This window comes from Nannobrachium achirus (genome assembly GCF_963921795.1).
Source record: "Nannobrachium achirus genome assembly, chromosome: 18".
Taxonomy (NCBI): Eukaryota; Metazoa; Chordata; class Actinopteri; order Myctophiformes; family Myctophidae; genus Nannobrachium; species Nannobrachium achirus.
Genome location: NC_137825.1, coordinates 36,852,976 through 36,876,284, shown reverse-complemented (window position 1 = coordinate 36,876,284; position 23,309 = coordinate 36,852,976). Strand labels below are relative to the sequence as shown.

The following is a 23,309-nucleotide window of genomic DNA, read 5'->3' as shown; positions in this document are numbered from 1 at the left end:
TTCAACATTCACCTACACTGGGTGCTCAGTGCCAGGGAAAACAATGCGATATGGATATCAGTCATGTGGGAAGTACAGAGGGATTAGATAGGAAGCAGTTGAGCACAGTTACCTGTGTGGTGAGCCGGTACTGCAGCTGTTCCAGAGCAGAGAGACGACCCTGCTGGTCATCGGGTCTGCCTCCGCAGGAGTCTCTCTCTGGCTCCGTTGACTTGGTTGGTGTGACTGAGAGGAAACATATGAGGAAACAAAGGCGTATTGAAGATGGAGTGGGTTTGTTGTTGAGGCATGAGCGATGTTAGTTCATATGCATTATGCATTAACACATTGACAACTTGAGTGTATCACTCCATTTACAATTTACAATTCAGGCATTTAGCAGACACTCTTACAATAAGCAAGGTATCTATCAATACATCAACATCGATACATCAAATGCATTTAATTGTTGGTTAAGCATTTAATTAGCTTAACCAACACTTGTCTTGCACTCACTTGCTACAATGTTGCTACAATTGGGAAATATCTTTACAGTACACCAAAGGGATTGGCTCTGTCTCTAGAACATCTTAGTCTGTCTATATGTATCCCCCTCAAACATTTTGCTCAAATATGGAGCATGTCATTAAATACTTGCCCAAGAGTTCCACATGGTGCTCACAAACATGGAGCACAGTACTTCCGACCATAACTACAGATTGCACACTGAAGCCATGCCGTTATTAGACCCTGCCTTGTTTTCTTGTCAGGGGACGAAAACATATGTTGTATCGGTTTTGTGACTGCCTACAGCCACATAACAGCAGTGCTCCCTCTTGAATGTTATTGCTTCAACGTAACTATGCATGCTACAGTACATTGTTTAAATTGGCAGTGACTGGTCTGTTGCGTAGTGCTGGTGGTCTGTAGGCCTGTGCTGGTTTGCCCTGGGTGCTGCCCAGGTCACTGGGGGCCGCTTGGTACTTGACTGGCCGCTCGGGGAACACGTCTTCTGGGAAGGGCTGCCACAGAACCTGCCACAACTCTGCACGTGCTGGTGCCGGAGTAGTGCCAGATCTTGTAACCGATATCGACGCGTAACCGCAGAGCACAGGTGGCGGTTACGACTTGCTCGCCGTCTGGGCACCATGAGAAGAAGGTACAGTCTGGAGCCTGGGGCTTCGACACCTGTTTGTATGTCTTGACATCCCAAACCTCCATCTTTCCACTCAGGTTCCCAAAACCAGCCAGCACCAAGAAATGACCCTGAGGGCTGTAGTAGGCTGCGTTTCTGGCTCCAGTACCAAAGTCAAACACAGGTTCACATTTGAGGTTAAAGATGGTGGCCTTGGCAGGCATGAAACCATAAACCACACAGAACTCTGTGTATATGGTGATATGGTGTATGAACAGCATTTGTGTTTACAGTTGGGAGTGCTTATCTTCTCTTAGTGTGTGAACTCTGTTAACTCTTCTCTAATCCCCCGGGCCAGCGGGGACCCAGGATCAGGACAGCAGTGTGAAATAGCAACACACCACAATACAGAGGAGATCCCACACTTCCTGTCTGTGTCAACACTGCCCGGCCAATCAAAACACAGCTGCACTTCCTGATTATACTGTTCATAAGTCAAACACAGCAAGCTATGTCTAGTGGGCCCTAGATGTGATCTGTACTGTGTATGACCAAAGCATGATTGTATCATGTAATGAACGATAAAAAATTATATATATATATATTTATAATTATCATTAAAAGTAAAAACACATTTCGACTTCTACTCTGATCTACCTGAGAGGAACACATGCTCTGAACCAGGAATCGAACCCAGAACATTGTTACAGCTGAGCGGTAATGTGGACAATGCATTCGCTGGCTCTGTGCATAACTCCTGTGCATAACTCCTGGTTGTGTTCAGTTTCACATTTCGCAGCATTCTCGTTAGCAGCATACCTGAACCGGAAACACATGACATCTTCATATGTCATATGTCATAGCTTATAAAGTAAGCTATGACATCGAATCTACGTCACAGCTTAGCTACAGTATATATCACAGTGTTGTGCAATTTACAACCATCGCATTATGGTATCATACTGTGGATCCTCACATGCCTTTAACTTGACAACAGAGGCTTAGTCGTCTTCTTTTGGTCCTACTCTTGTTTGCTTGCGGGTACATCCAAGATGGCACCCCCCACTCCCCTTCTTGCAGTGCGTGGTTCAGATGGTACCACATTGCTCCGTGGACCACCACACTGTGAGGAGAGTCCCACCTTCCAGAGGGACAACAGACAGAGCAGACACGTGAGCTTCAGTAAAGACGGCTCCTTATTTGGATGGTGCAACGGAGACAAGGTAAACGTGGTGAAGGTGTCTGACGGGTCAGTCGTTTCCACCTTCGACCTGCCTAAAACTGTCCTTCTCCTGTTCTCCCCACTCAACACCGTCTTGGTTACCTGGCAACCATACCAGGGGGAGCCTAATCTTCAGTTGTGGGACGTGCACACAGGAACCAACCTGAAGGCTCTCTATCAGAAGAAGGTTGATTCATGGTGTCCCAGTTGGTCAGATGATGAGAAGATTGCTGTTCGGAGCGTTAACAATGAGCTGCACTTCTTTGAGGACAATGACTTCAACACCATCGCCAACAAGCTTCACATGCAGAAGGTGTCAGACTTTGTTATGTCACCGGGAGCACAGCCCTGTAAGGTGGCGGTGTATGTTCCAGGTGTGAAGGGCTCCCCGTCCTTCGTGCGTCTCTATCAGTACCCCAATTTCGGAGGCCCGACTGCTGCCCTGGCCAACAAGAGCTTCTTTAAAGGAGACAGAGTGTCCATGCTGTGGAATAAAAAAGCATCAGCGGTGTTGGTTTCAACGAGCACTGAGGTCGATAAAACTGGATCATCGTACTACGGAGAACAGGGTCTGCACTACCTGGGCGTTAATGGAGAGAGTGCTATGGTCCAACTACCTAAGAACGGTCCTATATATGACGTGGCGTGGAGTCCTAACTCTACAGAGTTCTGTGTGGTGTATGGTTTCATGCCTGCCAAGGCCACCATCTTTAACCTCAAATGTGAACCTGTGTTTGACTTTGGTACTGGAGCCAGAAACGCAGCCTACTACAGCCCTCAGGGTCATATCTTGGTGCTGGCTGGTTTTGGGAACCTGAGTGGAAAGATGGAGGTTTGGGATGTCAAGACATACAAACAGGTGTCGAAGCCCCAGGCTCCAGACTGTACCTTCTTCTCATGGTGCCCAGACGGCGAGCACGTCGTCACCGCCACCTGTGCTCCGCGGTTGCGCGTCGATAACGGTTACAAGATCTGGCACTACTCCGGCTCCGTTCTCCACCAGCAGGACACCCCAGCAGGTGCAGAGTTGTGGCAGGTTCTGTGGCAGCCCTTCCCAGAAGACGTGTTCCCCGAGCGGCCAGTCAAGTACCAAGCGGCCCCCAGTGACCTGGGCAGCACCCAGGCCAAACCAGCACAGGCCTACAGACCACCAGCACTACGCAACAGACCAGTCACTGCCAGCTCCAAACTGCATGAGGAGGAGCCCCCTCAGAACATGCGCGGTGGAGTGTCTGGAGAACAGCAACGCTCTAAAGCTGCTCTGAAGAACCAGAAGAAACGAGAGGCCAGGAACGCTGCTAGACAGGTTACGAAGATAGAAGCCCCAGAGACTCTCTCTAAACTCGCCCCCGCCGCCACGAACAACCAATCAGCACCCACTGGTGACCCGGAGACAGACAAGAAAATTAAGAACTTAAAGAAGAAGCTGAGAGCCATTGAGGAGTTGAAAGAGTTGCAGGTGTCTGGTAAACCCCTGCAGAAAAACCAGGTTGAGAAGATGCAGAAGGAGGATCAGCTGTTGAAGGAGTTGAAAGAGCTGGATTTAGGAGACTAGACTCCTCTTTGCCCCTGCATCACTAGAATGACACTTCAGGTCTAGGTGTATACTGTTATTCATGGTGCATATATTGTTCTTACCGTATTACGGTATGCGACACTACTTTCCTTACTCTGTATCTGAAACTCTGCCTGCCTCTGGGTGACTGAAATTAAATAAAAGTATCTATCTCTCTATCTCAGGGGTGGGAAACTTTGATGGAGAGGGCCACTATATTTCCACACTGACTCCAGAGGGCCACATTGCATAATACTATTTTAACCGTAAACGAATGTCCTATTTTGTCATTCTATGCCACATTAAAGTAGCAAAAATAGCCAATCTAGTAATCTACAAGCTCAAAACACGGCACGGAGCGTTTTGAGCTTGTAGACCTGCTATTTTTGAAGCGGTGAAAACCGCTTCCAATGAATGGCTTTGTGTGTATCACGCCCATATATGGTCATTTCAGTCCAGAATGAACAGGCTTTTTCAAAAACAGAATGTCCGTTTAATTACCATATATGGTGATCTCAGTCCAGAATGAACAGGGTTTTTCAAAAACACAAAGTATGTTACCTTATGTCCATATATGGTCACTCCAGGCCAGAATGAACAGGTTTTTCCTGTCTCGTACGTGTAAAATATCAGTCCAGAATGAATAGGCTTTTTCAAAAAGCAAAATGTGTGTCCCTGTCTACTGCATTGAATTGGTGAAGCTTCACATGACAATTCAACCCTATAGATAATAGCATGGTTTATATACTAAATAATTATTAACTTTGCTATAGTCAGCATGTCATACCAGCTCTCCAAATACATTCAGAATAGAGGTTTTATCTGTCCACCGCTTCACTTCGAACTGAGGTTTGATTTTTTAAATTGGAATCCAGATTTCTTTTTTTGCCAGACCCATGAAATGGGTAGGCCTACATAAGCAAATGTCGGTCCGGGTTTTCTATATAAAGGGTATATATGATGATGACATGATGATGACATGCCTACAAAAGGTATGATGTCATAAATGATGATGACAGACAGGGGGTCTGGCACAACCAGGTTGACCTGGTCTAGTTTTTTGAGTAATGTTGAATTGGAAATCAATCCTGAAAGGTTTAGACAAAAAAAAGAAGGAGAAAAAAAAAAAAAAAAAACACTGGAGTCCTCAGCAAGGCCAATATACCCAGCATCACCACCCTGCTCGCGAAGGCACAGTGGAGATGGACTGGTCATGTGACCAGAATGCCCTGTACAAAATGTCCAAAACACTGACCTGAAAAAAGACCAAAAAGCACTACAAGGATACTGTGAAATACTCCTTGCAGGAGAAGCTTCTGTGCTGTGCTGAAAGGGCAGCAGTGCAAATCTGTCAAGAAAGGAATTGTGCCAGCGATACATGGTTCTACATCCTCTCTGACCTATCCAGTGTACCAAAGAATATTCTATGCTAAGATAGTTTTTTTTTCCTTTCATTTTCAGCCTAATTATTGTATTATTATTGGTGTAATATTAGAGTTGCATTTGCTTGACCACTAATTGTGGTCTCGCTAAAAAGCAAGACCAGTATGTTCTCCCAAATCTTTATAGGTTATTCTCCTCAAAACTGTCCGACAGTCCAAAGGCAGGGCCTTTAGCTAATGAGGGAACAGCGTTCTTGGTGACATCACCACCAACAAGTGCGACCTGATATAATTAACAACAACATGTTATGCTATACTTTACGCCCCCTCTGTTATACCAAATCTTATGTCAAGTTTATTCTCCTAAAAGAAATGACCGACAGTACAAAGGCAGAGCCCTTAGCCAATGAGGAGCAGCGTTCTAGGTGACATCATCACCAACAAGTGCGACCTGATATAAATAACCACAACACGTGGGCTCGAGACCAGTACGTTATATCAGTACGTTATACCAAAGCTTTATAGACCAAGATTATTCTCCTCAAAAAAACTACCAACAGTACAAAGGCAGGGCCTTATCCAATGAGGGAGCAGCAAGCCCAAACTGTTTCGTAGTAACAGTATTTCTAGTTAAGAATGCTGTTTAGACAAATGCTAAGTTTGATGTTTACCTGGTATCCTTGTTTCTTTGAAGCACTAAATTAAATGCTTCAAAGTCATCTGTTGTCTAGTGTTTTGATAGTCTGAGTTCACTCTCACTATGGATAATTGCCTACATTGGAAATAGCTCGTAGACCGCAGGCTACGTGGTTATTTTACCATGTAGTCCAGCAGCGTTGAGTTGTGCACGGAGACGGTTGCCCATCTCGATCAGCTGCTGCTTGTCCCTCGTCAGACGGGCAATACAGCGAGCTGCCTGCTTCAGCTTGGACTGCAGAAGAGGGGCGCTTAGTTTGGCGCCCTGGACGTCCCCCAAGAGGCCACCAGGCTTTAGGCCTGAGGCCAGCAGCTGCTGTCGTAGGTGAAGGTTCTGCTCTTGGACCTGTCGCACCACATCACTCTGGTGGAGTGGAGAGAAAGCCACAGATGACTGTAGACTAAAAAAACACATTCAAACCAACTTCAGAACTATTTAAATTCATTGAATGCTGGATACTTGAAAGATATGAAATAAATAAAGTCCAGGACGGCACTCTAATTATTAGACAATACTGGAGTCCTGGACTTTGCGAATGATAAGTTAGCCAATACTTATGTGTACAGTTACGTATGTATGGTATGCTGCTAAGTGTGATGCCTCACCTGCACAAGAGACTATCTGTGATTCTATCTGCTACTATTTATATCTGCTGCAAATGTTTCTCTACTTGCACAAGAAGCATTTTTGCACCCATTTGAAATGTCCTATTTGATATTGTGCTTTGTTATCTGGCTTTGTTTCCCGTGTTTCTTTATCTATTCTTTACCCTTGTAAACTACAAAATGTTGGGAGCACATCATTTCACCCACTCTTTTACACCTGTAAACTTGTGAAGTGGCAAAGTTGAAGTTCACAGCAAGATACAGAACAGATTCAAAATACCTGTTCACAAACAATGGGCTCCCGTCTGCTGGCTATGTCCAACTTCAGTGCTGAGACCTGTGGTTAAACAAATAAATATTGTGTAGGTAAGATTACACTTTGTTATTGCCATAACAGTTAATACAAGATCCCTAAACTGGATAATATGGTAATATGGTTCAAGCTGGATTTGTGCCAATCATCATTGATAAGATAAGATTGTTAACTTGAAAGATGCAATTGGAAATTGCAAGTGTGGTGCCGTAAAGCGAGATACACTTGCAAATTAATTTTGCCTTACCTTTTTAATTTGACCAATTCAAGTCAATGGGTAAAATTAATTCAGTAAGAAATTAATGGCCATATATGGAGGTCTCTGTTATGCCCATATATGGAGATCTCTGATGTCATCAATATTAAGGCCATATCTTGGAATACCCATATGGACATACTGTGTCAGTCTCATCTCATGTGGTCTATATGATGTCAGACATCTATAATGTCAGTCATCTCCATATTTGGGAAAAGTATACTTTTTATTTAAAGTCAATGAAGAAAATTAATTCATGGGGACTCCCGAGAGCCACAGCCGCACCGTTTCTCCAATCCGCACCGGACTTGGCACAAATACTATTCAGGAGTCTGCCATGTGAATAGTCACATGGCAGTGTTTAACACTTAATACGGGCATAATGATGATCATTGCTCTGACAAGCACAACAGGACTGGATTTTCAGGCCGGGCCTGAAGATCTAGTCATTCCAAGAAGCTGATGCTGTAAGACAAATATGTGTTCGAAGTTACCTGGTTTCCCAGGGCAACCGTCTCCAAGTTGTTGAGAATGTTTCCTTTGTGATACTCGTCCTTCTCTTTGCGTACTTCCTCCAGCTCCATCTCCATTACGACAAGCCGCTGGCGTAGGCCCGCCTCCTCGGAGGCCCACGTTCTCTTCTGATTGGCCAGCTCCAGACGTAGCTCCTCCCCTTCCAACTGTTTAGCATGGCACTGAGGAGATGGAGGAGAGATGAGAGAGGGAGTTATAAATACAGAGGTAAATGGAGTACAAATTGAGAACTATATGTTACAGGTGAGGTGACTTGGGATCATGATGGCTTTAAAGTGGCTCAACCCAGTGTGTAGCTTGTCAACTTGCACTAGTTTGGTCGATCTAATAAACATTACCTGTTGTGTGAGTTGAGAGAGGGCAGACTCCAAGTGGGCTACTCTAACCGCCTGCTTCTTCAGAGCAGCAGCGTTGGCCACTTTCTCCACACGCAATCCACCTGATCAGTTGGACACGTACAAAAAGGACAACTTAAGATCAAGTTATTATCACAACACTTTGCAGCTTGCACCTATCCAGCAAGCTAGGAAAGCTTGAAGAAAGCTTGGCTAGAATTAATTTTTTACCCATTGTTTTAATTTTGTGTCATAAATGAGATATAACAATCAGACTTATCTACCAATTGTCTCATTGAGTGAGCGGATGTGGTTCTGCATATATGCATTGTCTGGAGACACAGGGGCCAGTGCCACTGCAGGCATGGATGGAACTGCGGGTCCTGTGGCGCCCTCTAGCTTCTCCTCCAGATGCCTGCACCGAGCCTTCAGCTCAGAGACCTCTTGCTCCAGAGCCTGGGTGTATTCTGATGTACCTGTAGCCGTGCAGTAGAGCAGATAGCAATCATAGCATTATACAATACAGAGTTATACTGAGCCAGACAATACTGAATGTGTAGAAGAATGAATCACTGACTTCATGGTCAACTAACACATGGTAATTGAAATGTTCTTGCCTATCGCTCCTACACAATTTACAATAAGTGTCAATACATCATACGTCAATACAAGGTATTACATCAATACATCAACATGAATACATCTAATGCATGCACATATGCGCATGCACACACGCACGCACGCGCGCACACACATACACGCACAGACCCCTACACCTTCTCTCTGATGTAACCATACAGTATGTATGCTGGATGTACAGTATTACAGTACATCAGAGAGGTCAGAGGGTCAGTCGCAGTGCAGTGGTCCTGGAGGGTTTATGGGGTTCAGTGCCTTGCTCAAGGGCGATTGTGAAGAGTTGGTGCAGCACATTACATGTAGTACTGTACTGACAGCTGGAATACACCCTTGCTGTCAGTGCTGGGAATCGAACCAGTAACCTCAGGTCAACGGCCAAAAAAAACCTGACCACATAAATGTGAGCAGCCGACGATTGGAATATCAAACAATGTCAGGCAGCTGGGCCTAACCATCCACTAGGAGTTCTAAGGTATGTAGAAATTTGTATTCACTGTATTTATTATTATAAGTTGTGTATGTCTCTGCTGCCCCCCCCCCCCCCCTCCCCCCTCCAGGACATGACACTCATTGTTAGCCTCGCGTAGCCAGACGAATATGCCATTGCAAAGAAAAATTGCCCTTGGCAGACATATTGTCTGGCTATGCGAGACGAACTCAGCGTATATACACATTTGCACTCAAAGCCCATTGAAAATAAGCTCTTGAGCTTCTTTGTGTCCTATCATTTTGACAGATTACGTACAAAAATGTATCAAAACTCACATAAACAGTAGTACTTTGAAGGATAGAGGAATCATAGAGAGAGAAAAAGGCATGACTATTCACACACCTGTTGGTCTACTTCCAGAGTAGTTGTCAGCAGGCTGGACAGGGGTCTGGCCTGATGGTCCAGTAGTTATCTGTGTAGTGGTGGTGAGCAGAGCAGGGGCACCTGGGGCCAGAGGATGCTGTGGAGGAGAGGCCTGGGGTTGGGGCTGGTTAAGACTCTCCATGTCTTTTCTCATTTGGGCCACCACAGCTCTCAGACTGGCATTCTGCTGCTGCAGCCGACTGATCTCCTCAGACGCCAGATCACCTGGACTTAGTCTGGAACCCTGCAGGTGGATGGGAACAGACAGAGAGGTATAGGAATGTACAGTATTGCCACAGGGCTGATGCAGTTTACTATCCTGACCAGTAGATGGAGACTGAAACACAGCAGTTTTGATGGCATCCTGGCATGAACTTGAGGAGAGCACATGCAGTATCCTGGAGTAAAACTCATCACTATAGACTAGACTGGAGTAATAATAGCTGGAATTTATATAGCGCTTTTCTGAGTACTCAAAGTCGCTTTACACCACTGTGTAAATGTGTGTGTGTGGCAGGTAAAAACAACAACTTTATTAGAACAGAAAAACTAGGAAAGAAGATACAATAAGAGCTAAAAGCGACAATAAAACAATACAAACAAGAGTAGGTCCAAGATCAGCTGGGGTAGGCAATGGTAAATAGGTGTGTTTTCAGGGCGGTTTTAAAGGTGGGGATCGAGGGGGCATCTCTGATATGTTTGGGGAGTTTGTTCCAGAGGGTGGGGGCGGCCACAGAGAAGGCCCTGTCACCCCAGGTTCGGCGCTTGGGCTTGGGGACCTGGAGGAGGCCAGCCTCACTGGACCTGAGTGAGCGAGTCAGGAGTCGAAGAGGTCGGAGAGGTAAGTGGGGGCCAGTTTGTGCAGTGTCTTATAGGTGGTGAGGAGTATTTTGAAGTGGATCCGTTGTTTGATAGGGAGCCAGTGGAGGTCATGGAGGACTGGTGTGATGTGGTCTCTGGAGCGGGTGCTGGTGAGTAGGTGGGCGGCTGAATTATGTACGTATTGGAGTTTATTGAGGGTTTTGGAGGTGATGCCATATAAAGAATGCTGTTGCAGTAATCCAACCGAGATGAGATGAAGGTGTGAATGAGGGTCACGACTCGTCTGTTGGAGACTTTTCTTTTTTATGTGGAACAACTTGATTACACTATAAATGCATGCACCAATGACCTTTGTAAAAGTGCCTTCCATGTTGTAAAAAAGGAAAAGAAAAATAACTTCAATGGGATAAACAGTGCCCCTCCAAAATATTAGGGCTGTACTTGTTGACAAACTGTCATAGGAATCGAGGAATCTGTTGACTAATCAATTCGTTGATTTAACCAATGAATCTCTAAAATTGTACAATCATGCAGTGAAAAGGCCAATAAAGATCAAAGCAGCTAGGGTCAACGAGGACGTTCCTACATGCAGAGACCTGCCTTTTCAGGTTTGTTAGGTTGAGAACTGAACATTCTGATGTTGATTTCACAATGGCAACTGGCTACGGTTTACAAAAGATGTGCATTAAAAAAAGACTAATAAACTAACAGAATTGTGGATGACAAAAACCAAACCGACCAATTAATTGATTGACGATGAGGGGACAGCCCTACAAAATATATAAATGTTATAAATGAATGCTCACACAAGACTCCCTCATAAATCAACATGACATTCACTGACCTTGGCAGGTCACATATGGCCGTACACGTCTGATGTATTGCGTGGACCTCTGCCAGACGCTAGCCTGGGTGTTCAGTTTCACACATTAATGGACAGAGCCGCCTAACCACATGTGTGATGTCAGCTTTGTCCAACTCTTATAAAACCTCCACAGATGATAATTATACTTCACAACTGTGCGGTGACGGTGAGACTCCTATAATTAGTAACATTCTTTATCTGTACTGTATACTGTATCTACAGCATGCATCCCAGACGAGGGCAGTGACCGGACAGGCAGCCCAGCGATTTACAACGTATATTGCACTCGAGGCAAACATGAGGAGGGTGAGGAGGGTCAACAATCTGTACAAGATGATATGACGATGTTGAATGCTGGTTGTTTGTTTGTATGTACGGTATCTTCACTTCTTAAAACATTTTAAATGTAATCAAATTAACCACGTTTCTTTCTACAAGCTCCCAACGCATAATCGCAAAAGCGTTGAAAATATGGCCTGAAATTGGGATGCCAGGGATGGTTAAAACGTAATGCGTTATTACTGTCACCTTACTAGTATGGACAATTAATACAGTAGGTGTTCTTTTATTTGCTTTACATTTGGATATTTGCCACTCGGCTTATTCTTAGAGTACATCTGGCTTGTGCACTGTGGGTGCCACAGAGCTCATGGAGGGTCATGGAGGGGAACATGATGGTCAGACAACAAGCCAAGCTGAAAGGCCATCATACCACTGTGGACAACCCCAGGAAAGGCCAAATCCTAAAACAGCACCAGGACGGGACCAAATACCCTCTAGAAAACATGCGAGGGTATCAACTGGCATAGGAAATACAGCACTCCATGTGATAGGAATTGTGTGAGGTATGAGTACTGTATGTATGAGGCGGCATAGCTCAGGGGTAGAGAGACCGTCATTAGAGCACAAAGTGTTCCCGAAGGGTTCCCAGTTAGAATCCGGGCTCCGGGTTAATGTTAAAGAGTCCTTGAGCAAGACTCTGAACCCCTAGCTGCTCTCGGTGAGCAGGTTGGTGCCTTGCATGGTTTCCTCTGCCATCGGTGTATGAATGTGTGTGTGAATGGGTGAATGCACAATCTATGTAAAGGGCATTGGATAAAAGCGCTATATAAATGCACCATTTACCATTTACATTGAACATTCTAGCTAGCTAGCTAGCTAGTGTGTATGTGTGTGTGTGTGTGTGTGTGTGTGTGTGTGTGTGTGTGTGTGTGTGTGTGTGTGTGTGTGTGTGTGTGTGTGTGTGTGTGTGTGGAATTACAGAAAATCATGTTCTAACCAACATTATAGCCGCATGGAAAATTATCAATAGATAAAAAGGTGTGATCTGAACTTTCTGAAGGTCCAATAAAATACTTGTATACATCAAAAAGTTTGAAATTGTTTTATCATCCAACAACAGAGTACATTGTTTAATCTCGTAGGAAATAGCACTTGTGTCTAAGACAGAGTACAAGCACATTAACTGTAACTACTGAACTTTGAAGCCGGTTAGTTAATGACATTTACAGATTCTCTTGTATGAAATTGTGTCAATATCACATGGCTTCAGCTCGGAGCCAAAAACATCAAGCACCTTACACTGAACTTTAAAACCGTGCAAAGTTGTTGGTACATAGAGGACAAATAGACAAGTGTTCTTGATCTCACACGAGCACCAAAACACAGTGAAATCTATCTGCCAGTCAGCAGACACAGAAGCTTCATGAGAATGTCAGCATCGACGTCACAGCCTTAATAATTACATCAGATCCGGTCTTAGCGGATTAGAGATTTGCAAAACAGGAAGCACAGAGGTTGGACTTGAGGGGGGTGATATCATATTGGGGTTATGAACTTCAGCTCACATACTGCATGCTTCACCCTAGTAATCTGTGGTGAGTTACGGTCCTTTTCTAGGTAAAGAAATACTACTTCACATGATGATCTCTGGTAAATAACTGAAAATAACCATGACTCTGTTTTTCCCTTCTTGCTATGGTAGTAGGCTACGTTGTGACATTTCTGTGAGATTTACTGTGCAGAAACTTTGACACACAAACAGGTCATCGTTTTGTCAAGGCTTCATTCAGCGTTGTGAGCCAGTATAAGGTCAAATAGACAGTGGTGGTAAAAGTAATCACATTTCTCACTTCAGTAAAAGTACCAATACTGCATTGTGGAAATTCTCTGTTAGTAAAAGTAAAAGTCCAGAATTCAAAATTTAAAAGTAAAAGTATGAAAGTATTGGTATCAAAATGTACTTAAAGTATCAGTAAAAGTACTCATTATGCAGAATGTCCCATTTCAAGTTTTCAAATTTATACAAATATTTTGAAAATAGCTTGAGGTTGAAGTGGTTTATGTATGTCTTACAACCAGTAAGACTCCCTAATCGGGAGATAAGCGACCGTAGGTGGCTTATCTCCACAAATAGGGCAAAAATGTGTTTTTCCAAAATCTTCCTGTTCCATGTTGATGACATGAGTGTAGACATGCTGTGTAGTGATATTCGTGATTTTAGGGCAAAAACTGTAGGAGCAGTGTCCAAAAATGTGTTTTAAAAATCGGCCTGAAGGTGGCGCTAGAATAGGGCCATGTGAGAAATGAGGGGTGGGGTCTCCGCGTTGCCTTGGCGGACGAATAGGTACCGGCCCCGGCTCTCCCGGACGCTCCTAGCCCGAGTTACGGCATTTTATGTGCGCTGCAGTGGCAGGGGGTCCTCCACTGGGGGCGCCACCACTTTTGCATCCGTTCTGGAGCACCAGGAGTCGGTGGTCCCCGGGAAATCCCTGTGAGCAGCCCCGTTGGGGTGGTCAATTGGTCATTTTTGCACATTTGTTCATTTTTTACATCTGGGGGTCCCCCAGGGACCTGGGGGTCCCTGGGGCTCTGGGGGTCCTTGGAGGTTGTAGTTTGGCAGGCAAGGAGTGTGTGTGTAAAATCTGGCATGGATCGGGTCAACGGGTGCGGAGATATAAGCAGGGAAAAAGTGTGACGTGTGACGTGTGAGCACATTTGGTCATTTTTTACATCTGGGGGTCCCCCAGGGACCTGGGGGTCCCTGGGGCTCCGGGGGTCCTTGGAGGTTGTAGTTTGGCAGTCAAGGAGTGTGTGTGCAAAATTTGGCATGGATGGGGGCAACGGTTGTGGAGATATGAGCAGGGCAAAAGTGTGACGGACTCACTCACAGACAGACAGCCGGTGGAGGTTTTGGTAGTAAATGCGACCTACGGTCGCAATAATAATCAATCTACAGTAACTACTAGTAACTATGTTTTCAAATAAATGTAGTGGAGTAAAAGTATTGGAAATTGGAAAGTAAAAATACCTCCAAATTGTACCCAAGTACAGTACTTAAGTAAATATACTTTAGTTACTTTACACCACTGCAAATAGTTGAGATTGTGTGTACATGAGCACATACAGTACATGTGTGAAAGCGATACACCTGATTTGCTCTTAGTTGCGTGCCAGTGTCACGTATCACTGAAATGAGCAGATATACAAGCTCACAACACGTTGCACAGTGACACGCTTTGTGCTTGTACATTTGCCATTTTCAGTGTGCGTAACTTAAGTATAACTTGGCCTACAGGGGCCCACGTGTCTGTGAGTCGGTGGTCCCCGGTCTCTCTTAACAGGCTATTTTAAGACCCTCTAAAAGTTGAACATAATGACTAATTAGAGAGTATTCAGTATCGGTCAGGCATGCCAGAGCAGCCACCCCTCGTTGGCCGCGGTCAGGGCTGTGTGTCCAACTGGCTGTGGAATAGCTGTGCAATGCTAGCTACCACGGGGGGTTGAAAGGTTAACACGTGTGTCTTCAGAACGTGTTAAGAAAAACAAACGCTGAAGATCTCGGCGCTCCCACGCTTAACAACTCAGTGGTGATTTGTATGTAACTGGCGACTACTTCAGAGCACTCTCGCCAGATTTAGCAAAAGAAATAAGCAACGAGGTCAATGAAAACAAGACCCAAAGAAGCGTCTAGTCGACATGAGCACTTTAAACCTACAGTACATAGATTGGCTGTTTGAAAAGAGCCAATCTACAAGCTCACAACCCAATGTTATGCATTGTTTGTCGGTGGACAAATACATTCATTTGAGGGTATTTTCTGACATGAAAATGTTTGAAAAACCACTGGTTTAAACAATGGAAGGATAGGAAGCACACCCAAATAGGCAACTACACTTCTAGAAACAAGACCAAAAACTAAAAAAACACAACATGCAACTACTTATATTTACAAGCGACTACACAGAATTCCAAACCAAAGTCGCATATAATAAGCAGACATTGCAACACATTGCTTCAGAGCATGGAGCGACAGAGAGAGAGGGGGGGTTTGTCACTCTCAGACCAACTGCTTGATCATGTGTGTTCTCACCTGTAGCGCCTGGTCTCTCTCTGTGGTGACGGAGCGCAGTAAGACCACCAGGTCCCGCATCTCCCTGTCTCGCTCCTTCAGCTCGGCCTGAGCCTGACACAGAGATAGAGAGAGAGAGAGACACAGTCAGTGTGTGAAGTATGACTTTGTTTATATTGAACCTTGATATGGTCACCGGGCATTAAACTACTTCAATCGAAACTTGATATAGTTACTGGTCATTTAACCATAGAGAAAATAGCCTAGCTCACAACATGTGGTGATGCATAAAAAAAGAAAATAGGGACACCAAAGTGTTAGTCAAAGATTAGGAATTTTAAATTGGAGTTTTGTTCTTGTAATGATCAATGGGTATTTACACAGATTTTCTTTCAGATTCTAAGTTGGAGTGCCATTTTGTTCTTCCAAAAACTGTATTTAAAAATACACTAAAAAACACTAGCTGCATAGAATTGCTTATTACTATACATTTCCTGTTGTTTTAGATGAGTTCACATTGTGCTCTCACACTTGCTTCTTAACACAATTTGATATTAGGTCAATGTGAAAGGAAGTAGATGGTCCTGATACCCAAGAAAGCAAGAATGCACAGGCCAGACAGCCCCAGACTAGAAATGTTGAGCTGCGATGTGAGACTGGGGTCTGGCCAAACCAACTGCAGACTATTGAATCACTGCCCTCCACATCCTCCTGTCTAGCATCAGGGTCTTGAGCTCTGCAGTGTTACATTATACGTAGTACAGTACAGTTGTACGTACTAGAAATGTAACATTGAGTCCTTAGACAAATGTAAAACAGAAAAAGTACCAAAAGCCTTTAAGATATAATTTATTTTTAATTTTGTTATTTTATATATTTTTGGTAGATTGCTGAGGAATTAGTTTTGATGTAAAACCAAAATTCTGATCATACTGTATTTAAAAGTTATGTTGAACTTTGGTAGCACCTTACTCCAAGAGTGAAGGACTGCAGTATTGTTTTTCCTCTCTCCACTCACTCTCATTACTGTCAGTCCTTTTTCTCTGTTGCCTCTTTAACCCTCCTGGGAAACTTACGGCGCCACCAGGCACTTGCTGTCCGATGCAATATATTGATCATCTGGCCCAGATTGTTAATTAATTTAATGAACTTCGACGTTGAGTCGAATAATAACTAGTAAGACACCTCAGGGCGATATGCGACCTTGCCCTAAAGGGCCATCTGGCCAGTGATGTATATCGGACCAGTTACCCATATATGGAGACCCCTGGTACCCATATATGGAGATCCATGTACCTGTACTGTATATGGAGATACTTATGCTGTGAGAGCCCAAACATGCTTACTCAGTTATTTGTTATGTGAAAGTCCTACGATATCTATGACATCTGACATCATACCCTTTTATGCCCATACATGGAGATCCCTGTCTGTAGAACCAGCTGTTAGTGGGGTATGTGGCCGATGTGGCCTCCATATATGGGCATTCCCATATGAAGTCCTGTTAGATGGGTTTAATATTGATGACATCAGGGAACTCCATATATAGGTATAAAAGGGATTCTGTTAGTGTGACATCACAGTGAAGCCAGAGCGTGATGTCAAAGCGGCAAACCCATTCTGTTAAGAGTGGTTCCCCTGACATCATTCATGACACAATTATAGTGATGTATTATCTGCTTTTTTGTAAGTCGCTTTGGATTAAAAGCGTCTGCTAAATGCCTAAACTGTAAACTGTAAACATCACAGTGACATCAGAGCATTATGTCAGAGCGACAAACCCATAGAACCACAGTATCAGGCGTGACAGAGATACATACATACATACGGACAAGCTGTGACCGTTCAGCGTTCACATACTAAACTTGCGAAGTATGGTCGCAATAATAATACACTTTATTTGGATAGTGCCTTTCATGACATTAAATGCAGCTCAAAGTGCTTTACAGAGCAGAAATTAAGCACAAGTGCTTAACAGAAAAGGTACAAATGCAATAAAGCAGAAAATTAAATAAAAACATAAAACAACATTAACAACTTTTGAAACGATGTGAATCAGGCAAAAACAAAACAGTGCGGACATGAATATCAGCACAGAGATTTAAAAATCAGCTAAAAGCAAGATTGAAGAAATAGCTCTTGAGCTGTTCTATGAAGCTATCCACAGAGGCTGACTCTCTTAGGTGTACTGAGAGTTTATTCCAAACCATCGCCCCGTAGAAGCAGAATGCTGCTTCACCGTATGTTTTACATGTCATTGTAGGCAATTTGAGCAAGTCAGCACTATGAGGGGGGCGGTTTGGAACATATCTAGGCAGGCAGTCATAGAGGTATGAAGGTGCCAGACCATTTAGAGCTTTATAAACAAGTAAATCATTTTTAAATCAATCCTAAAAACAACTGGGAGCCAGTGCAGCAAAGCTAAAACTGGAGTAATATGTTCTCTTGTTTTAGTTAAAACTCTGTAATGTAATCTGTCTGTTGTTTTCTTTGGCAGGTGTCAAAGTCTGCTAGAGTCTGCCCACATGATGAACGTGTGTGTTGAATTTGGATGGATTTTGATTGCAAGCATTGTGCGCGCGTTGCAACCCTGCCTACTGTATGTAGGCCAATCTATATACTATCTAATGTGCTCTTTAAATAGCAGGGAAATACTGTGATGGGGGAATTGCGCTGGACAGTACACCAGGTCAGAGAGGGGACAATCACTTTCTGACTGACTGTTCTCACTCTTAATAAGATAGAAATGCACCAAAGTTTTACCTGACCAGCACACCTCTTTTTAAGAACAACACGCCCATGTTGCACACAAATAAACAGGGGGGTGCAAAATACAGTTGCTACTTACAAAAGCATGAACACTGTGCATGAAAACAACAATAACTACACCTTGTTGGAAACTAGCAATAACATTGCACTGCGCTTTTCGGTGGAAGTACTGTAAGACATGCATGGCCTAGACAAGTGACTGCACTGCTCACAATGTCACACTGTTTTTAGGCCTGTCACAATTATTACATAATAATCGTCAAATCGCAATTCACCCTTTGTCAAGTCCCGCCCATTGTCCTGCCCCTCTCCACACCCATTGGTTGCTGTGTCTTGGTGGGACATTCAGTGGGACATTCCATCCACTGCCATGTTAATTCAGTTGCTTCATATTGTTATTCTGTGTGCTCAATTCTAATTTCAAACTTTGTTTCAGTCAATTGGAGCTGCTCAGTGGCAGCATAGTGAATCAGCATGTTTTTAAATGTTTTTATTTCTCCAAAAACGAAGTTTTAGCTAATTCAACATAAAAAAGGCAGAACCAGGGCGGGACAAGGCAGATAGAGCCTGCTGGTTGGTCAGTCAGGGACCAACCAGGAGGCTAACAAAGGGTGAATTGTTTGACATAATCGCAATTGTTTTGCATCATAATCGTTTCCATGTTTAAAAATTGTCATATATTTTCAAATTCAAACATGGCAGTCTTTTCTTTGTATTTAGGTTATGTGTCATGTCTGCCATGTGCAACTTCAAAGCCTACAAGCCTGTTTCTGCAAAGAAGCTGCATCTATATGAGAAGCTCACCTGGTCCCTGGCCTGGGTGAGGCCCTGTATTAGCTGTTCACTGGCCATGTAATGCTCAGCCTTGGCATCCTCACAGCGTCTCTGCCACTCCAGTTCCACCTGGACACGCCTCTGCTCCAGAGCCTTCTCTCTCTCCACACCCACACTCAGCTGCTGCTTGTATCTGGACGTCCCAACACAGCACAACATACATGTATTAAAAAATGGCACCATTTGCTTCGGTTGTCTATTACACACACACACACACACACACACACACACACACACACACACACACACACACACACACAGACACAGATGAGCAGTCGTCACAACAAAGATCTTGTGATCAAAGAGAAAAAATAAGGTATTATTGAGAAGGTCGCAGTTTACCATGAGAAATGTCATAGCTTGTCCGCGTGTAGACATGTACTGTACACATTTTTCCAGTCTATGGGTTTTCCGCTGAGCCGCTCTGACATCAGGGTCTGATGTCACTGTGATGTCCGGCACATCTTGTCCACATATCCGTCTATCTCTGAAGGTCACGCCTGACACTGTGGTTCCCTTGACACATCACTGTGACATCACAGGTGATATCACAGGTGACATCACCTATGTAAAAGTCCATATATGGGTATTCCCCAGAATCCCTTTTATGCCCACATATGAAGATCCCTGATGTCATCAATATATCACTGGCCAGATGGCCAATACATGGCCCATATCCGTGTGGCTGGTTCAGATAGGGATCTCCGTATGCTATGGGCATAAAATATATTGTATGTTGTGATGTCATGGGAACCACTCTAACAGAATCCCTTTTATGCCCATATATGGAGATCCCTGATGTCATCAATATTAAGCCCATATCTAACAGGACTTATATGGGAATCTTATCTGTGTGGCTGGTTCAGACCATAGAGTTATAATAAGTATAGAGAGGGCACCAGATATCCCTGTCCGTCCACTTGTATTGAGTTGCTCACTCACTTGGCGCATGAAGCCAAATTTCAACCCCTTCTTCCGGTTGTAAAACGTGACGTAGTGGGGCCTAAGTGACGCGTTTTGCGTCATAGTTTGTGTTCATGGACACGCTGGGGCTCCAATTCATGAACGAGCACTTCCGGTATGAACGCGCAGTCAATACAAAGAAGCCTAGATACATGTTCATGTTTCTGGCCCCAGCCGTAAAAAAGCTGCAGTACCTCAAATGGCCACCATGTCAATTTGGCTTCAGCCCTCCCCCTGGTGTCTGGGGGTTTGTTTCAGACAGGGATCTCCATGTATGGGCATAAAAGGGATGTACTATATACAGTACATGGATCTCCATATATGGGGTAACTGGTCCGATATATATCACTGGCCAGATGCAACATGGGGCCAAAATTACATGCAACCGCGCCCTAAAGGGCGAGATCCTCTCCTCTCCTCTCACCTCTCCACATCCTCTCTGCTCCTCTCCAGTTCGGTCCTGTGCTTGGTCTCTCTCTCCTGCAAGGCCAGCAGCTCCGTATCCTTGACGACGGTCTCTTTGGACACTTGATGGATATATTTGTCCCAACCGCTGCGCGTTGTCTCCACCTCGGTGTGGAGCCTTTACAAAACACACGAGCACGCACACACACATACACACGCATACACACACACACACACACACACACACACACGCACACACGCACACACACACACGCACACACGCACACACACACACACACACACACACACACACAGATTTAGACAAGCAGTCCCTCGGTGAACAATGTTACATAATCCCATCTGCCAGAGTCTGCCCACACATGCACCCGATCAATGACTGGCACAATGCACACGCACGCGCACGCACGCACGCACGCACGCACGCACGCACACACGCACACACGCGCACACACACACACACGCACACACACAGAGCAAACCGATCTCACCTCTCCATCCTCTGGTCCCTCTGCAGCAGGGCCTGGCGGTGCTCTTCCTGTGCCCTGCGTCTCTGTGCAGCCTCAGTCTGCAGATCTTCCTGCAGTTTAGCGATGTGCTCCTCTGCCTTCTGCAGCTGCGCCGTGTGCGCCCGGCACTGCGCTTCCAGCTGGCCCTCACGCTGCCTCAGAGCGCCGTCCAGTTCCTGGTGTCTAACACGGACAGACAGTAGGGCTGTCACGATTATGACATTTTACACGACGATTAGGATTAATTGTCAAATAATGCGATTAACGATTTAATTGTGCTTTTGTCGTTTTTGTACATTTCTGTTTGGCTTGTAGGCTGGCAGATATGACACATAACCTAAATATACAAAGACATGACTGACATATTCATACTTAAAATAGAACATTGATAGTGCAAATAGCCGATCTACAAGCTCACAATGCGTCGCATCGCTTGACTGTGGGGTATTAGAAAGGCATTTGATTTTTAATGAATCAGAAATGTTTGTCTCACTTTTTAATGTGATTGTTCTCCTCTTTCTTCAGCTTGCTCTGCATCTTGGCCAGGGTGTCCTCAAGCTCCTTTATCCTGAGAGAATGTGCACGCAACACATTGATGCTTGTGCAACACTTGAATCATGTGCATGAGAATACATACAGTACATGCATATTATATATAGGCCTACATACAGTATAGACTCTAGAGACCGAGAGAGCTAGTCCTGTACCTATTGTCCTTAACAGCTGTCATGTCCCTGATCTCCCAGGCTTGTTGCTGGAGCTGGGCTTTGGTCTGTTGGCAGAGCTCCTCTGAGGCCTGCAGGGCCTCTACAGCCTGGAGCTGAGCCTGGGAGTGAACCTCTGTCTCCTTAGAGAGCAGCTTCGCCTGGAAAGCACACACACATCACACATCTCACCTCTGAATGGCTGGATATGGGGCGTCACAAGGCGGGGGGGAGTGGGACTGGGTTACTAGGGCCCAAGGTGGAGGGGCCTTAATTATTTTATACTTAAGCTATTGAAAAATAGCAGATATACAAGCTCACAGCGCGGCACCGAGTGCCGTGCTGCAAGCTTGTAGATCTGCTATTTTTGAAAAGTCGTGAAATTGTGTGGAAATCTTTTAATTTCTGTATTTTTAAGCAAACATTTGTAACTAAAATTTTGCTTCAGGGGGGTCCATGGAACTAAATATTTTGAGATGGGGGTCCGTGGACAAATACACATAATTTTGGGGGTCCTTCATATGAAAAGGTTTGAGCACCACTGACATAATGGAGAAGAATGGTGAAGCTGATTGGCTCTACGCATGACGTCGCCCCCGACGCCGAGCAAGAGAACTGATGATGATGACCACTGACATAGAAACATACAGGTAGGTTTTTCAAAAAACCTTAGAAGGATTTGAAATATTCCAAGACTTGCACAAACAATTTTTCAAAACTATCAGATCTACAGCGCGGCACTCGGAGCCACGCTGTAAGCTTGTATATGATATCTGCTATTTTAAAATAGTTAAAGCACAATATAATGCATAATGTGTTCCCAGTCTAAATTAGTTAAACCCCCTCCCCCTATGAAGAATATTCATGGGGGGCCCGCAGTGAACCCAGGGCCCAGAATTTGGTGCGACACCCCTGGGCTGGATAGTTTCAGCGCAGACATATAAAAAGGGCTGTATAGTCACTAAGGCTGCATAATAGAGTGTAAAAAGTGTCATGTGTGAACATGCCCACATGTCTTGTTGACACTCCACACCCACTCAACTGCCAGCCAGAGCTAACCCCAAACCATACATTACTGCTACACTCAACAGAAAAGTAGCCAAGTGAAAAGGAATTGTTATTAGCCCAGCTAATTAATTAGCATTAACAATGCACACAATGAAATTACAATTCCAGTCAGGAATTTGAGCACATTTTGTCATCTTTACAGGCTAGAACTAGTTCATAAACTTGGGAAACTGGGATTTGATTGAAAATCGGGCCCCTCCTGGAAAACTTTGGAAGTCAATCGTATCAAATTAATTCATAAAAGAACGTGTGGGTTTTGGACCAAATCTGTAGGAGTCCCTGAAAGTGAAACTGTCAATGGACAGAAGTGTGCGTGCAAAGTTTCGATCGTCCAGAGGGGCACGAGATTAGCTGCTCACAGACACACAGAATCACACAGGGGCGAAAACATAATCCCTCAGCCATTCCGGCCTTGTGGAGATAACAATAGGAAAAACACAAGTACACATACAGCACATAGAAATATACAGCAATGTACCTACAGTATACATGTAAA

General features: G+C 44.4%; 2 protein-coding genes across 2 annotated transcripts in view; one reads left to right on the top strand and one right to left on the bottom strand.

The window, feature by feature from the left end:
• ccdc57 (coiled-coil domain containing 57) overlaps positions 1 to 23,309 on the bottom strand; it is a gene marked incomplete at its 5' end in the record, with an annotated part of 38,332 nt that overhangs the window by 5,537 nt on the left and 9,486 nt on the right. Inside the window, 13 exons of the mRNA XM_080747388.1 lie at positions 113 to 225; positions 6,093 to 6,333; positions 6,856 to 6,912; positions 7,639 to 7,839; positions 8,017 to 8,117; positions 8,298 to 8,489; positions 9,485 to 9,749; positions 15,565 to 15,657; positions 19,117 to 19,279; positions 20,534 to 20,692; positions 21,024 to 21,224; positions 21,535 to 21,609; positions 21,749 to 21,906. Of these exons, the coding sequence (XP_080603514.1) occupies positions 113 to 225; positions 6,093 to 6,333; positions 6,856 to 6,912; positions 7,639 to 7,839; positions 8,017 to 8,117; positions 8,298 to 8,489; positions 9,485 to 9,749; positions 15,565 to 15,657; positions 19,117 to 19,279; positions 20,534 to 20,692; positions 21,024 to 21,224; positions 21,535 to 21,609; positions 21,749 to 21,906 (2,019 nt within the window). The remainder of the gene's footprint in view (positions 1 to 112; positions 226 to 6,092; positions 6,334 to 6,855; positions 6,913 to 7,638; positions 7,840 to 8,016; positions 8,118 to 8,297; positions 8,490 to 9,484; positions 9,750 to 15,564; positions 15,658 to 19,116; positions 19,280 to 20,533; positions 20,693 to 21,023; positions 21,225 to 21,534; positions 21,610 to 21,748; positions 21,907 to 23,309) is intronic.
• Positions 2,167 to 3,891, top strand: LOC308303779 (eukaryotic translation initiation factor 2A-like; the record flags this gene model as incomplete). Its single annotated transcript, XM_080748273.1, has 1 exon — positions 2,167 to 3,891. The coding sequence occupies one exon, from the start codon at positions 2,167 to 2,169 to the stop codon at positions 3,889 to 3,891; it is 1,725 nt and encodes a 574-aa protein (XP_080604399.1).